The 15,281-nt window shown below is 37.5% G+C and overlaps 2 protein-coding genes across 12 annotated transcripts in view; both read right to left on the bottom strand.

The window, feature by feature from the left end:
* ANKRD42 (ankyrin repeat domain 42) overlaps positions 1-15,281 on the bottom strand; it is a 143,504-nt gene that overhangs the window by 125,159 nt on the left and 3,064 nt on the right. For 7 of the 11 annotated variants that reach the window (XR_008492607.2, XM_063671272.1, XM_054441652.2 and 4 more), the window contains exons 2-5: positions 12,890-13,053; positions 5,510-5,617; positions 1,256-1,375; positions 230-365 (exon numbers count right to left, since the gene is read on the bottom strand). Coding sequence is in view for 10 of the 11 variants with exons in the window: in XM_063671272.1 (XP_063527342.1) it covers positions 230-365; positions 1,256-1,375; positions 5,510-5,617; positions 12,890-13,053 (528 nt within the window). In the remaining variant the exon portion in view is untranslated. The remainder of the gene's footprint in view (positions 1-229; positions 366-1,255; positions 1,376-5,509; positions 5,618-12,889; positions 13,054-15,281) is intronic. The other 4 variants (XM_063671273.1, XM_063671269.1, XM_063671270.1 and 1 more) reach the window with 1 other exon arrangement.
* Positions 1,974-2,385, bottom strand: LOC129009008 (cyclin-dependent kinases regulatory subunit 1-like). The gene has a single exon (XM_054441660.2). The coding sequence runs from the start codon at positions 2,272-2,274 to the stop codon at positions 2,035-2,037; it is 240 nt and encodes a 79-aa protein (XP_054297635.1). The 5' UTR covers positions 2,275-2,385; the 3' UTR covers positions 1,974-2,034.

Below are 15,281 nucleotides of genomic sequence, written 5' to 3'. Positions count from 1 at the left end.
TTTTACCTTTTTTTTTTTTTTTTTTTGTAGAGAGTGGGTCTCACTATGTTGCCCAAGCTGGTCTCAAACTCCTGGCCTCAAGTGATCCTCCTGCTTCAGCCTCTCAAAGTGCTGAGATTACAGGTGTAAGCCACCACACTCAGCCAACAGTTTAAATTTCTTAAACAAGATCAAACATTTAAAAGTTTACATCAATGAAAAACTAAAATATTTGCTTTACTTAAAATACCTGGAAGGTTTCCATTGTAGTCCACATCTTCTATGCTACAACCCCATTTAACAAGAAGTTGCAAGCAGCCAAGTCGCCCATGAAAAGCTGCATAATGCACAGGTCTCCATTCTCTCTTATCAGTCACACTGGGATCCTAGAGGTAACATTCACAAGGACTTAGTTTCTCCCCATTTTGTAGGGAAAATACTAAGCCTAGCAGCTTAATTCTGTAAATAAGAATTGGAGGCTGTCCTTAATACAAGAAGGCAAACACTTAATATAATAGAAAAATGTACTGCAACCACTAATTTGAATATATGAGCTAATAAACTACTAGTAAAATTTTATAAAACAGGCTTTTCAAAAGAACGAGTCACATAAAATAGTTTTTAAAAACGAACTTAACTAGTCATCTTACCAGTCACAGATTTCTGACCAATAAAATGAAAGGGATAGATTGAATGATCAAATACTATCATTGAGAATATAAACAGAGTTAATAAACAATATTTAATAAGTTTTCACTCTTTCTCAAACGATAGAAACACCAACTCTTACCACAATGTCTTCAATATATGTAGTTCTCTTCTTCTACGTTATTTATTATAACCACTACATAATAAAATTAAATATTGCAATAAACAAAATTTCTGAAGAAATAAATCACTTTCCAAATCAGTATATGAAACAAGAGTTTCAAAACAAACACACAGGTAGACACACAAAAATTCATAAAGATTTACAATCACCTGGTTAAGATTCGTTTGAAGATTCATAATCTAACCAGTTAAACTCTGAACTGGCATGAAGAACCCAAAACCTCTCAAGTACTTTGTAATACTGAATTGCTTTTTGGGGGAGAAGGGAAGATTTGTCTGAATTATTGCTTCTATGTTTAAAGATAGAAAAGATAGACAGAAAAATTAAATTAGTTTCCCAAAGTCATATAAGAGATCTAAAAAGTCAGGAAGAGATAACTAGACTACCAAATGCTATTCCATCTATATTATCATACATTAGCACATATTAACAGGAGTCACTCACCACTCCACTTCGTAGCATTATTTGTAAAGTGAAAGAATGTCCATGAGTTGCAGCAAGATGTAAAGGAGTGCATCCCCGGTCATCCTGGGCTGTCAAATTTGCTCCATTCATTATAAGAGCCTAAAAATAGAGAAATAGGAACGACTTTACATGAGTATAGATGTTAAACCATAAATGCAGATGCAGATTATACAAAGGCAAGCAATTTATTAATCTACAGCTAAATTCTTATGTATGTTCTTACATATGTGCTACAGGCAAATCATAAGAAATTCTTAGCTAATGCTAAGAAAATGGTTTTTTTTTTTAGATTATAAAAACTTCCTCTCTAATCAAGGCTTTTAACATGAACAGATTTCTTGAATAAAATGGAAAGTTTCCAGTACACTGAAACATAAATCCACAAGTCGCCATACATACAACACCCGGCAGGAAAAAACAAAAACAGCAAGTTTACATGATCCCTGTTAACAGCCACAGTCTCAAACTCAGATGCTTCCTCCATCTGCCAAGTGTATTCTGGATACAGATGACATCGTGGCTTCTGGGGTCATATTCAGCTAAGGCTGTGGGTCCACAGAGCACTCATCTGGCTGGGCTATGGTGGTGGTGGCTCTACCCAAGAAGCAAAGCAGTTACCAGCACATTCAAACAGTGTATTGAACATCTTTTAAATATGGAAGTGAGTAACAAGAAGGCAACATAAAATGTTGTCAGAAAGATGTTAGGAAGTAAGGACAGCTGTGTAAAGCTTGAGGCTGAAAAGCAGCTTGCCAGCTTCATTTCTTTGGCTTCTTGGGTAGTGGGCGCCGGAACAGCAAAATGTGAGGTTCTGGTTCATGGATCATATAATGGACCCATCCCTGACTCTGCTGAACGCCAAGATTCCTCCATTCAGATTCAGACATCAAATGGGGTTTACGGACCAGCTTGGCTATGTCCTTGGGCAGCACGACATGTCGATACTCCAACTCCTCGTCGTCGTATTTGTCTGAATAGTAAATTTGTTTGTGCGACATGATGGCTCGGTTTGCTAGCCTGCAGCCCAGCACCGCCAACCTCCAAGCAACTCCCAGCAGCACACGTTCCCACCCACTTTGGCCTCAAGAAAATGTTTTAACGTTGCCTAGAAGACACTTATAATATTGATTTTACATTTTGATTTGAGCATGTATATATAATTTATAAAACACATCTTTCATGAGCACAGATAAATAGCCACTAAGTTAAATTCTTTAATTCTAACCTGATAAAACTAAAATTTAAACTTTCACTAATTCAAAAGCAGAATCCTTTGTTAACAGGGTTTTGGACTCAATAAAAGAATTAATTATTAAAGTGACTAGTTCTAAGCTCCAAATCAAGTTTCTAACTACATCTAAAGAGGCTCCATCTGAATTTACAATTAGCCCAGTTTCTATATATGGGTTATACCATATTCAGAGTAATTGGCTTAAAAGAATTATTAGTCCCAGCCAGGAACGGTTGCTCATGCCTGTAATCCTGGCACTTTGGGAGGCTGAGGTAGAAGGATCACTCGAGCCCAGGAGTTTGAGACTCTTCTATACTTTACCATGCCTGTAATCTTTTTCTCCTGCCCCCTTTTCAACTGCCTGGACCCTCTCTACTTGGATGACCTACAGACACATTAAACTCAACGTATGCCAAATTGAACTCAACATCTTTCTTCCCAATCTTCCTTGCTTTTCAGATTTCCCCTACTCATTTCATCATAATTATCTGTTATTCTGACTCAAAATCTGAATTTTCACTACACTCTGTCAATGCTTGCTTTGCAAGATATCTTGGCTCATTTTCTTTCTTTCCCTCTGCCACCACCTATTTTTACCCTCTCTGGTTAGTGATTACAGCAAAAAATCTCTAACTGATCTTCTTGTCTTTAACTCTTCCTCCATCCTAATAATCCTGGACACATTTTGCTAGAATAATTCCCTGAAATACTGTTTTCATTATTTCATTATTTCATTAATGTCCATGTGGATGTTTATGTGTACGTATAAATATATATACAAACATATTCACACACACACACACACACACAACGTACATAAAAACTCTCTTTTCTCAGCCAGATGCCGTGGCTCATGCCTATAATCCCAGCATTTTGGGAAGCCAAGGCAGGAGAACCACTTGAGCCCAGGAGTTCAAGACCAGCCTAGGCAACATAGGGAGACCCCCCCCCACAGACATCTCTACAAAAAAAATTAGCCAGGCGTGGTAATGCATGTTGGTGGTCTCAGCTACTTGGGAGGCTGAGGTGGGAGGATCACTTGGGCCCAGGAGGTTGATGCTGCAGTGAGTCGTAACTAGGGCACTGCACTCCAGCCAGGGTGACAGAGCAAGACCCTGTCTCAAAATACAAAAACAAAAACAAAACCTCTCTTTTCTTTCCAGGTAATCACAGGGTTGAGGAGGGGGAAAAAAAACTCTCTTTCTATACAACTGAATCCAAAATCTTCATTCTATTACTGAGGCACTTAACAAAACTGGTCTATCCAAGCATGGTTCTTAACAGTCCACACCACAAATAATCTATACTCAGTCAAACTAATATAATGGTATATCCCCTGAACACAGCCCAATTTTCCAATTCAGGAGCTTCTTACAGAAGTATACCATAGAGATTAATAGGACAAGTCTAGATTCAAATCCTAGCTCTGTCACTTGCTTAGGCAAGGTACTTAACACTCTGAATTTGTTTTGTAATCTATATAAAAGGGAACTCATAGAACTGTTTGTGTTGGATGAAATGATACATGAGAGACTGACTAACATACAATAAATCTCCAATGAATGACAATCATTATTTTTATTTGCTCCTAACATATTGCCTGCCTCTATAATACTTCCTCATTACTTACCTCTTTAAAATCAACCCACTCTTTTGGGCTTAGCTGATGTTTTATTTCCTCCATTTATGATCCCTCTACCTCCTCCTAAATTACACAATTCTTCTCATCTATATTTTTCATTATAACTTCAATCATAGATTTTGCTTTGTATTGTTTTGTAACTCAATGAGTAGAACTCCTGTCCCTTCAAACAATCTCACACTTCTTCCTGGCAGGAACTGTGATGTACATTGGCTGTGTCCCCCCTCAAATCTCATTTGAATTGTAGTTCCCATAATCTCCACGTGTCATGGGAGGGACACAGTGGGAGGTAATTGAATCATGGGGGTGGTTACCCCATGCTATTCTCATGATAGTGAGTTCTCACGAGATCTGATGGTCTTATAAGAAGCTTTCCCCCTTAGCTCAGCATTTCTCTCTTCCTGCCATCCTGTGAAGAAGGACGTGTTTCCTTCCCCTTTCACCATGATTGTAAGTTTCCTGAGGCCTTCCCAGCCATGTGGAACTGTGAGTCATCTAAACCTTTTTTCTTTATAAATTACCCAGTCTCAGGTATTTCTTCATAGTAGTGTAAGAATGGACTAATACCAACTGTTTGCTTATATGACTCTGTATTCCTCCAAATTCCAGTCTATTTCAAAACACTGAATAAATTAATTACTCTAATAAATTACATCCTACCATATATTAATGTGTCACCCTGGTCAGGCAATACATTAAATACGAGATTTTAGGCATGGCCAAGTGTCTTAGTCTGTTCGGACTACAATAACAAAATATCATAAACTGGGGAGCATGTAAACAACAAAAATTTATTTCTCATAGTTCTGGAGGCTGGAAAGTCCAAGATTAAGGTGGTGGCAGATTCTGTCTGGTGACGGCTCATTCTGCATAGATAGTGCCTTCTCACAGCATCCTCATATGGTGGAAGAGGCTAGAGAGCTAGCTCTCTGAGGTCTCTTGCAAAAGGACATTAATCCCATTTATGAGGGCAAACCCCTCATGACCTAATAACCTCCCAAAAGGCCTCACCTCTTAACACCATCACCTTGGGGTTAAGATTTCAACATATTTATTTTGGAGGACACAAACATTCACACCACAGCAGCAAGCTATAAAGGAGATAATCTGGTCATGACTGTGAGATCTCTCAAAACAACCCAGATAGCCAACTACATCAGAGATAAAAGGAGTTCTGGTCAGATACCATTTGTTTAAGTGGATAGCTGATATCAGAATATCTGAGTTGTGGAATCCAGTAAGTTCTTGTTTAGAACATAAAACTAAATCTATTGAGTCAAATAATTAGAATAATAGCAATAGCCCAACAGAACTATGTTAAAGTAATTGAACTTACTGAAAAAAGTAATGTTATTATTACCTGTACACAAGCATCCTGACCCCTGATTGCAGCTATGTGAGATGCTGTCCAACCTCTCATTGTTACGTGTGTGATATCAGCTCCATGCCAGAGCAGCCAATGAAGACACTAAGAAAATAACCATGTTAACAAGTGATAAAGTGGATGTTTTTAACATTTTTATCTTTTAAATTTGGTCTGTTATCATAAAATAACAGACCGTAGTGAATGAGAGATCCATGTATAAGAAAAACAAAAGCACAAGCACAGTGACATGGCAACCAACATTTGGCATCACTGCTGGGTAAACAATAGAGACTAGTGGGAACTGTGGTGAAGTGGAGACCATATTTCTTGTCTGTAAGGTGTAGACACTATTCAATTACAGTCAGTGGTTGCTATGAGTGAAATGCTTACCCAATGTTTGTAAATATTCTGTTTGACCAATACCGTGCAGGCCAAAGAAAACAGATCTAAGAGTCAAATTCACTCAAAGGCTGCCAGTTTTCAATCTCAAACATAGATCTTTAAACGGATCCAGAGCTTTTGCATCAGAGCAAACATTGTTATTCTAGTGATTCTAAAAAATAACCGGTTTATTTAAAAAAAATGAGAGAAATCAAATGTATCTTTAAGATTTTTAAAAATTAATCTAAATCTCAATATAATACAGTAGTTAAAGGTCTGTACCACATACGGTGTTACTGTCTTTATATGTTCAAGTTTGTATATGCTACCACCTCTTTCTTTTTAAAAGAATTGATCATATCATTGGGATACACTGTTATAGAAGTCATAATCATATTATTTGTTTAAAAGGCTTATCAAGTAAATATCATTTTCCTGCAGCAGAGACTAATGACAATAAAATATTTAAAAACCTCAATCTCAATAATAATCATAGTAAGTCATTCATTTATTCAACAATATTTATGAAAAGACTATTATGTGCATTGTTCAGGTACTAGAGAGTAAAGCCACTGTCAACATTCATGTACTGGTTTTACATTTGTCTTGGGTGAATATGTAGAAGTGAGATTGCTAGGACATAAAATAAGTATATATTTAACTTTATTTTAAAAACTGCCAAACTGTTTTCTAACGTGGCTGTACCTCTCTACATTCCCACCAGCAATGTATGGGAGTTCCAGTTTCTCGATTTCCTTGTAAACACTTTGTATTGTCATTTTTTTGGGTTTTTGTTTTTTCTGCCATTCTTACAGGTATGCACTGACATCTCATTGTGGTCTTAACTTGCATTTGCCTAATAGCTAATGATGTTGAACATCTTTTCATATGTTTAACTGCCATCCATATTTCAGAAAGTGTCAACTGAAGTCTTTTGCCCATTAAAATTTTTTTTCTTACTGCTGAGTTCTGAGAGTTCCTTATATAATCTGGTTACAAGTTCTTAGGTGCATGATTTGCAAAGGTTTTCTTCTCTATTTTCTCTATAAGTTTTATAAGTTTTACATTTATCTACAATCTGTTTTGAGTAAATTTTTGCATATGGTGCCAAGTATTGCTCAAGCTTCATTTTCTTTTTTTTTAATTTTAGATTAGGAGGGTACATGTGCCAAGTTCGTTCGTTTCATGGATATATTGCATGATGCTGAGGCATTTGGGCTTCTATTGAAGCCATCTCCCAAATAGTGACCAGGTTACCAAACAGGTAGTTTTTCAACCCTTGCCTCCTTCCCTATCTACTCTTGGAATCCCCAGTGTCTATTGTTCCCATCTCTTTGTCCATGTGTACCCAATATTTAGGTACCACATATAAGTGAAAATATGTGGTTTTTGGTTTTCTGTTTCTGCATTAATTCACTTAGGATAAAAGGTTCATTTTCTTACATATGAATATGTGTAATTATACCAACATCATTTAATGAAAATATATCTGCTCTCCACTAAATTACATTTGCATCTTTGTTAAAAATCAGTTGACCGGCTGGGTGCAGTGGTTCATGTCTGTAATCTCAGCATTTTAGGAGGCTGTGGCAGGTGGATCATTTAAAGTCAGGAGTTCAAGACTACCCTGGTCAACATGGTGAAACCCTGTCTCTACTAAAAATACAAAAATTAGACAGGCGTGGTGGTGGGCACCTGCAGTACCAGCTACTCAAGAGGCTGAGGCAGGAGAATCACTTGAACCCAGGAGGCAGAGGTTGCAGTGAACCGAGATCATGCCACTGTACTCCAGCCTGGGCGACAGAACCAGACTCTGTCTTGAAAAGAGAAAAGAGAGAACAGAGAAGAGAACCAAACCAGATGGAAATTCTGGAGTTGAACACTATATCTGAAATGAAAAGTCTACTAGGGGCTCAATAGCAGATTTCATCTGAAAAAAACTGAAGTCCAATAAAGCATGGTTTTTTACCAATTATTAATTTAGTGATTATTTCTTGCAACCAATACATAAATACCAAAAATCTTAAGAAAATTCAGAAAGGTTAAAAAACTGTAAAGGTGTTAATGTAATGCTGAAGTAAAGACATAGGGCCAGACGCGGTCGTTCATGCCTGTAATCCTAGCATTTTGGGAGGCCAAGGCAGGTGGATCACAAGGTCAGGAGTTTGAGATGAGCCTGGCCAACTTGTTGAAACTCCGTCTCTACTAAAAATACAAAAATTAGCCAGGTGTGGTGGCACATGCCTGTAGTCCCAGCTATTCAGGAGGCTGAGGCAGGAGAATCATTTGAACCCAGGAGGCAGAGGTTGCAGTGAGCCAAGACGGTGCCATTGCACTCCAGCCTGGGCGACACAGCAAGACTCCCTCTCAAAAAAAAAAAAAAAAAAAAAAGAAAGAAAGAAAGAAAAAAAGGAAAATTTAGGAGATGACCTTTAAGTGGGAATAGAGAAAAGCACTAAAATCTTTTGGTTTCTGTTTACGCTTGTTAAAATCCAACAAACAGGCTGGGGCATGGTGGCTCACACCTGTAATCCCAACATTTTGGGAGGCCAAGGCGGGTGGATCACTTGAGGTCAGGAGTTAGAGACCAGCCTGGCCAACATGGTGAAACTCCATCTCTACGAAAAATACAAAAAATTAGACAGGTATGGAGGCACATGCACCTGTAGTCCCAGCTACATAGGAGACTGAGGTGGGAGAGCTGCTTGAACCTGGGAGGCAGAGGTTGCAGTGAACTGAGATCGCACCACTGCACTCCAGCCTGGGAAACAGAGCAATACCCTGTCTGGAAAAAAAAAAAAAAAAAAAAAAATCCAACCAACATTTATTGAACATCTGCTAGGCACTGTGTTAGACACTAAAAACATAAACGTAAATTTAATTCAACAAATTCAGCAACATGAGAAACATTTATTGTGAACTTATGATGTGACTCCTATAATATGCCAGATATTACACTAGGTATTGTGGAAAAAAAGATGAATAAGACTCAAATGGTATCTTCAAAGAGCTCAAAATCTAATAGAGAATAAAATTTAAAGTGATACACTTTTTTAAATTTATAAGATTTAGAGGTAGCACTAAGGAGTCAATAACTAGTTGGGAGATATTGAGGGGGAAAACAGAAAGCTTTACCAAGTGGGTACTGACTGACCTGGATTTCAACCAGGTAACCAGTGGGAAGAGATGAGACAGGCAGATGAAACAGCATGTGCATACTGCCCAAAGTAATTTATAGATTCAATGCTATTCCCATCAAGCTACCATTGACTTTCTTCACAGAATTAGAAATAACTACTTTAAATTTCATATGGAACCAAAAAAGAGCCCGTAGAGCTAAGGCAATCCTAAGCAAAAAGAACAAAGCTGGAGGCATCATGCTACCTGACTTCAAACTATACTACAATGCTACAGTAACCAAAACAGCATGGTACTGGTACCCAAACAGATAAATAGACCAATGGAACAGAACAGAGTGCTCAGAAATAACACCACACATCTACAACCACCTGATCTTCAACAAATCTGACTTTTGCAACAGGGAAAGGATTTCCTGTTTAATAAATGGTGCTGGGAAAACTAGCTAGCCATATGCAGAAAACTGAAACTGGATCCCTTTCTTAAACCTTATACAAAAATTAATTCAAGATGGATTAAAGACTTAAAAGTAACACCTAAAACCATAAAAGCCCTAGAAGAAAAGCTAGGCAATACCATTCTGGACATATCCATGGGCAAAGACTTCATGACTAAAACACCCAAAGCAATTGCAACAAAAGCCAACATGGACAAATAGGATTTAATTAAACTAAAGGGCTTCTGCACAACAAAAGAAACTATCATCAGAGTGAACAGGCAACCTACAGAATGGGAGAAAATTTTTGCAATCTATCCATCTGACAAAGGGCTAACATCTAGAATCTACAAGGAACTTAAATTTATAAGAAAAAAACAACCCCATCAAAAAGTGGGCAAAGGATATGAACAGATACTTCTCAAAAGAAGACATTTATGCAGCCAACAAACATATGAAAAAAAGCTCATCACTGGTCATTAGAGAAATGCAAATCAAAACTACAATGAGATACCATCTCACACCAGTTAGAATGACAATCATTAAAAAGTCAGGGAACAACAGATGCTGGAGAGGATGTGGAGAAATAGGAACTCTTTTACACTGTTGGTGGGAGTGTAAATTAGTTTAACCATTGTGGAAGACAGTGTGTCAATTCCTCAAGGATCTAGAACCAGAAATACCATTTGACCCATTAATCCTATTACTGGGTATATGCCCAAAGGATTATAAATCGTTCTACTATAAAGACATGCACATGTATGTTTATTGCAGTGCTATTCACAATAGCAAAGACTTGGAACCAACCCAAATGCCCATCAATGATAGGCTAAAGAAAATGTGGCACATATACACCATGGAATATCACGCAGACATAAAAAAAGAATGAGTTCATGTCCTTTGCAGGGCCATGGATGAAGCTGGAAACCACCATTCTCAGCAAACTAACACAGGAACAGAAAACCAAACACCACATGTTCTCACTCATAAGTGGGAGCTGAACAATAAGAACACATGGACAAAGCGAGGGGAACATCACACACTGGGGCCTGTCGGGGGGTGGAGGGTTAGTGGAGGGAGAGCATTAGGACAAATACCTAATGCATGCAGGGCTTAAAACCTAGAAGACGGGTTGATGGGTGCAGCAAACCACCATGGCATATGTATACCTATGTAACAAAACTGCACGTTCTGCATATGTATGCTAGAACTTAAAAGTATTAAAAAAAAAAAAGAAAAGAAACAGCATGTGCAAAGCCTATGATAATATGGAACAGTAGACTAATTTGGGAAATGATGGTAGTCACCAGTGCTATAGCATAGAACAATTATGGTGGGAGACGAGGTTAGAGAGATAAGTCTACCATGTTAAATGGCTTGAACTTTATCCTATGGAGGGCAGAGAGTTACTACAGAGTTTTAAGGAAGGTCTCAAGTAATATTAGATTTTAGTTTTACAGAGAAAATAGCTTTGTATATAGTATATGGACTACAGGTGGACCACACACACAAAAAAATAAAATTAATTAAATCTAAGGACATGGTTATGGGGATGGGAGAGGACAAATTCAGGAGACAAAGATGGAGCAGAATCAACTGCCCTAGTGACCAGTTCTCACTGCATCAATGTGTAACACGAACTGCACCTTCATCTAGACAAATGCTGATAATGTGTTTTGCTTCTATGAAATATTGAAACAACTCAATGATGATTCAAAGGCTATTGCCCTGGAAAACTACAAAAGGGAGGGAAAAATATAACAGTTTTAGTGTTAGACTAATTGAATTTGAGATGCCAGTCAGATATGCATGAGCTATGATCAAGCACCTAATACATAATCCAAAAGTCAGGAGAGAGAGCAAATAAATGAATTATGTAGAAGCGATAAAGCCAAAGAAGTTTAAAAGACTGACTGGAGAAACTGTAAAGTAGGAAAGAAATGTAAACAATACTACAATTACACAATAGGAGGAGTGAGTTAACCAAAGTAGACCGAGTGAGAGTAATAAGAGAAGCTGAAAGGGCACCAGAAAAGAGATGAAATAAATGGTATATCCTGATGTCTATTAGAATATGGCAGAGTAAAATCAGTACTTCCCCACTTTGTGATACCACCTCACAAAGAACCATCAGGCTCCAAAGAAAGGCAAAAGTGAAAATCCTTTGTTTATAATAACACTTAAGTGAGGCACACAAACTGGTAGAGGGAGAGTCTCTGAACTAGATTTGGTTACAAGAAGCAAAGAAGTACAAATAAAGAAGATATCACACAGGACTGCCATACTCACAGAAGGAAGTCATGTGTGTGTGGTAGGGGTAAAAAGACAATGCATTGTCAACAGACCTATTGTAGCTTATCGGCTGGGGAAATGTAGTAGCTAAAATAAGCCCCCCATACACATAACCTTGAATCATGAGAAAAGTGCTAGTTAGCCTTGGACAGAGCCCAAGGATCAGATTTGCATTAAAATACTCACTAAGCAGTTTGTACTAGCTAAAAATTGAAACCAAATAAATATCCAACAATACAAAAACAGATAAATTCTGATACCAGTCTAAGAATAGAATAAACAACATGGCTGAAAGAAATGAACTAGAGTAAATATATGTAACCACATGGATAAAACTCAAAAACATATTGTTGAACAAAAAAAGCAAGCTAAAGAATAATATACATAATGTGATATCATTTATATAATGTATGTCATTCAAAAGAATGATATAATCATATGTAATAACAGCATAAAACATAGATAGGAATAATAAACACCAAAATCAGGGTAATAGTTATCTCTGGAGTTGGAAGCAGAGGAATGGCACCTGAGAGGGGTACTTAGGGACTTCAAATGTACCTGCAACATTCCATTTCTTTTCTAAAAATCTGACGCTACTAAAGCAAAAATGCTAGAATACGCATTCATTATATTATCCACTCCAAGTAATCCTCTGTGCTTGCCTTTGGAACCCAGTCACCATATTGTGAGGAAGTAGAAACTAGCTCACATGTAGAATCCTCACAAACAGGCCCACAGGGACGAAGTTTAAGGTGCCTAATCCATAACCAGCATCTACCACCAGAGACATCTTGAGTGAACAAGCCTTCAGAAGAATCTAGCCCCAGCTTTTTAATATTCCAGCTGAAGCCCCAGATATCATGGAGCAGAGACAAGCTGTCTCCAGGATCCAAATTCTTGGGTTTGTTCACGAGTATAAATAAATCATTATTTTATTACGCTAAATTTTAGGATAATTTGTTATAAAGCCCTAGCAAAGTGGAATACCCAAATATTAAACTGACTATGACTGAAAAGAAAATATATGCAGTACCTACCATAAGGTCTCAGCCCTGTTTGCTAAATTTAAAAAACTGTTATAGCTATAAACTTACCTCAGTTTAGTGATATGTATAGTTTCTTACCTCTAAACTTCCAGAATGTGCTGCCCAATGTAAAGGGGTAAACTTATGGAGAACATCAACTTCATTAATGCTGGCTCCACGTACCACTATTTCTGAAAGCTGCTTTACATCTCCAGCTCGTACTGCATCATGTATGCTGCCAAAATGCACCTTATTCCTGGAACCTATTGAAAAATCAAATTACTTACAATGTACTACAAAACTGTGACAGAAAAAAAAGACTAAAACAGTGATCTAACAGAAAGCACAAAATTACTTTGGCTTTCCAAATAATTTACTACAAAGATGTTTGTCATTAATATCTTAAACAGACTTCTGGTTCCAACACTGACATGTAAAAAGCATGGAAGTTGACACTCCCATCCTTATAGGGAAAAATGAATAAACAGAAAATGAACAACTTTTCTTGGACCCATCAGAGAACCGAAGTCTCAGGGCAAACTGCCACCCCAAATCTGGAGAGACAAATATGGAAAAATACAGTCCTGGAGCAGAAGCACTGGAGCCATAAAGTGGTAGAAGCGCTTACATGGTAATGTTGATGACTTGCCAGAGGTTGAGTACATACTAGCCAAAGAATGAGAAACTTCTAAGGGCCACACTCTTACCTAGGGAGCCACCACACTTTCATAGATTTTACCTTCAGAAACCTCACCAGGTTACCATTGTGAAAAGCCAGGAACTCATGTTTTTGGCAGTGAGAAGGGGAAAGTAACCATTTTGAAATATGCCCAATGTGTTCTCCATAACAAAGGCCTCCCTAGTGAAAAAGACTTCACCAGAGCCTCATCTCTGCATACATGCAAATATATTTTATCAACATCTTTCTTATATTTCTAATTTATGTCTTACACTAAGAAAGGAATGGCAGGCCACGATTTTTAATTCACATACTCTTAGTGCTTCATATTTTATAATTTAATTAATAAGCATTGTGAACCAGAGGCAATAAAGGTATCTAAGCATGAACAGATAACTATTAGAGAAGAATGAAGGAGTAAGCAGTTCAACTTCAGCATTCTCTAAATAAAAGAGGCATGAATCCAGACCTGAAGTTGTTTTGAAAACAGCTCACCAACACTTCTGGCAAATGATCTGTGCAACCTTGTACTACTATTTATCTATGTACATGTCCTCTTTCCACAATCAGAATGTTAATTTCTTAAGGGCAAAAATCGTATTTTACACTGGAATTGTATCTTACTTTTATTACATCTTTTTATATACTCTAATTATATCTTTGCTCTTAGCAAAATGCTATAAGTATACTCAAAAAGCCTTTCTGAACATCTACCATGAGTCAGGCACTATGATAACATGATAGAAAATGGACATGGATTTAATTTTTTTTTTCCGCCAACACATTAAAATCTATTTGGATAAATACACAATGAAAACAAAAACCCGACAGCAATGTCCTCATAGAGTACAGGTACAATTAAGGAGAAACAAAACAAGTCACAGAGGAGGAAGAAACATTCAAGCAAGACCTTGAAGAACAATTAAGATATATGGCAAATGGGAACGAGAGCATATGTAAGGTGTGCACACGTACACATACACACACACACACCTTTAATAAACGTTCAGTGATGTTAATCCCTAGGCCGGACCTTCATTCTTCTCCTTTAAACTAGCACAGCCAGACCTACAAATGATGTTCTATCCACTCTACTTATTTTACACAGAGACACTCCTCTAATCCATCTTATACAGACCAACTATCCTGATCACTTCACGCCCCTACTCTAAACTGCTACTGGTTGGCCACTGCTAGTTTACAAAACAGAACCCAAACTCTCAGTATGACCTCTATGGTCTCCCATAATTTGGCTCCATCTAATTTTATGGTCTTTTTTCTCACTACATTCCATCCCGATTTATTCACTCATCCACTCATCCATCTATTCAACGTAAGTTTGGTGTCTACCATAAGGATAAAAAGATGAAGACACCCTCAAGGAACTCACAGATTAGTAGAGAAGATACAAACACAAAATACAAAATAATGTGGTAAAAGCAACGATGGTAATATTCATAGGAACCTGTGGAAGCACAGATGACTTCAAACTCAGCCAGGGTAGGAGGGAAGTGGAACACAGAAGGATTCCTGGGAAAAGTTACATCTAAGATAGAATCTTCAAGGATTAACAGGAGTTTGCCAAGGAGAGTAGGAGCAGTGAGTAGGCCTAAATAGCATGAACAGTAGGACATGGTCAAGAAACCACACACACACACACACACACACACACACACACACACACACACACACACACACACACACACACACACACACACAAATCCTATTACTAAAGTATTAAGGGGAAAAATAGGCTAGAACTAGACAAGAAACAGACAATGGTGAAACTTATTTTTAAAAACTTGGACTTGA

This window comes from Pongo pygmaeus, chromosome 9 (assembly GCF_028885625.2).
Source record: "Pongo pygmaeus isolate AG05252 chromosome 9, NHGRI_mPonPyg2-v2.0_pri, whole genome shotgun sequence".
In the NCBI taxonomy this organism is placed as follows: Eukaryota; Metazoa; Chordata; class Mammalia; order Primates; family Hominidae; genus Pongo; species Pongo pygmaeus.
The sequence above is the reverse complement of the archived record's forward strand: the minus strand, read 5'-3'. Positions and strand labels throughout refer to the sequence as shown.

Excerpts from the sequence above, each read along its gene's own strand:
- LOC129009008 (XM_054441660.2), bottom strand. The coding sequence starts at position 2,274 with ATGTCGCACAAACAAATTTACTATTCAGACAAATACGACGACGAGGAG.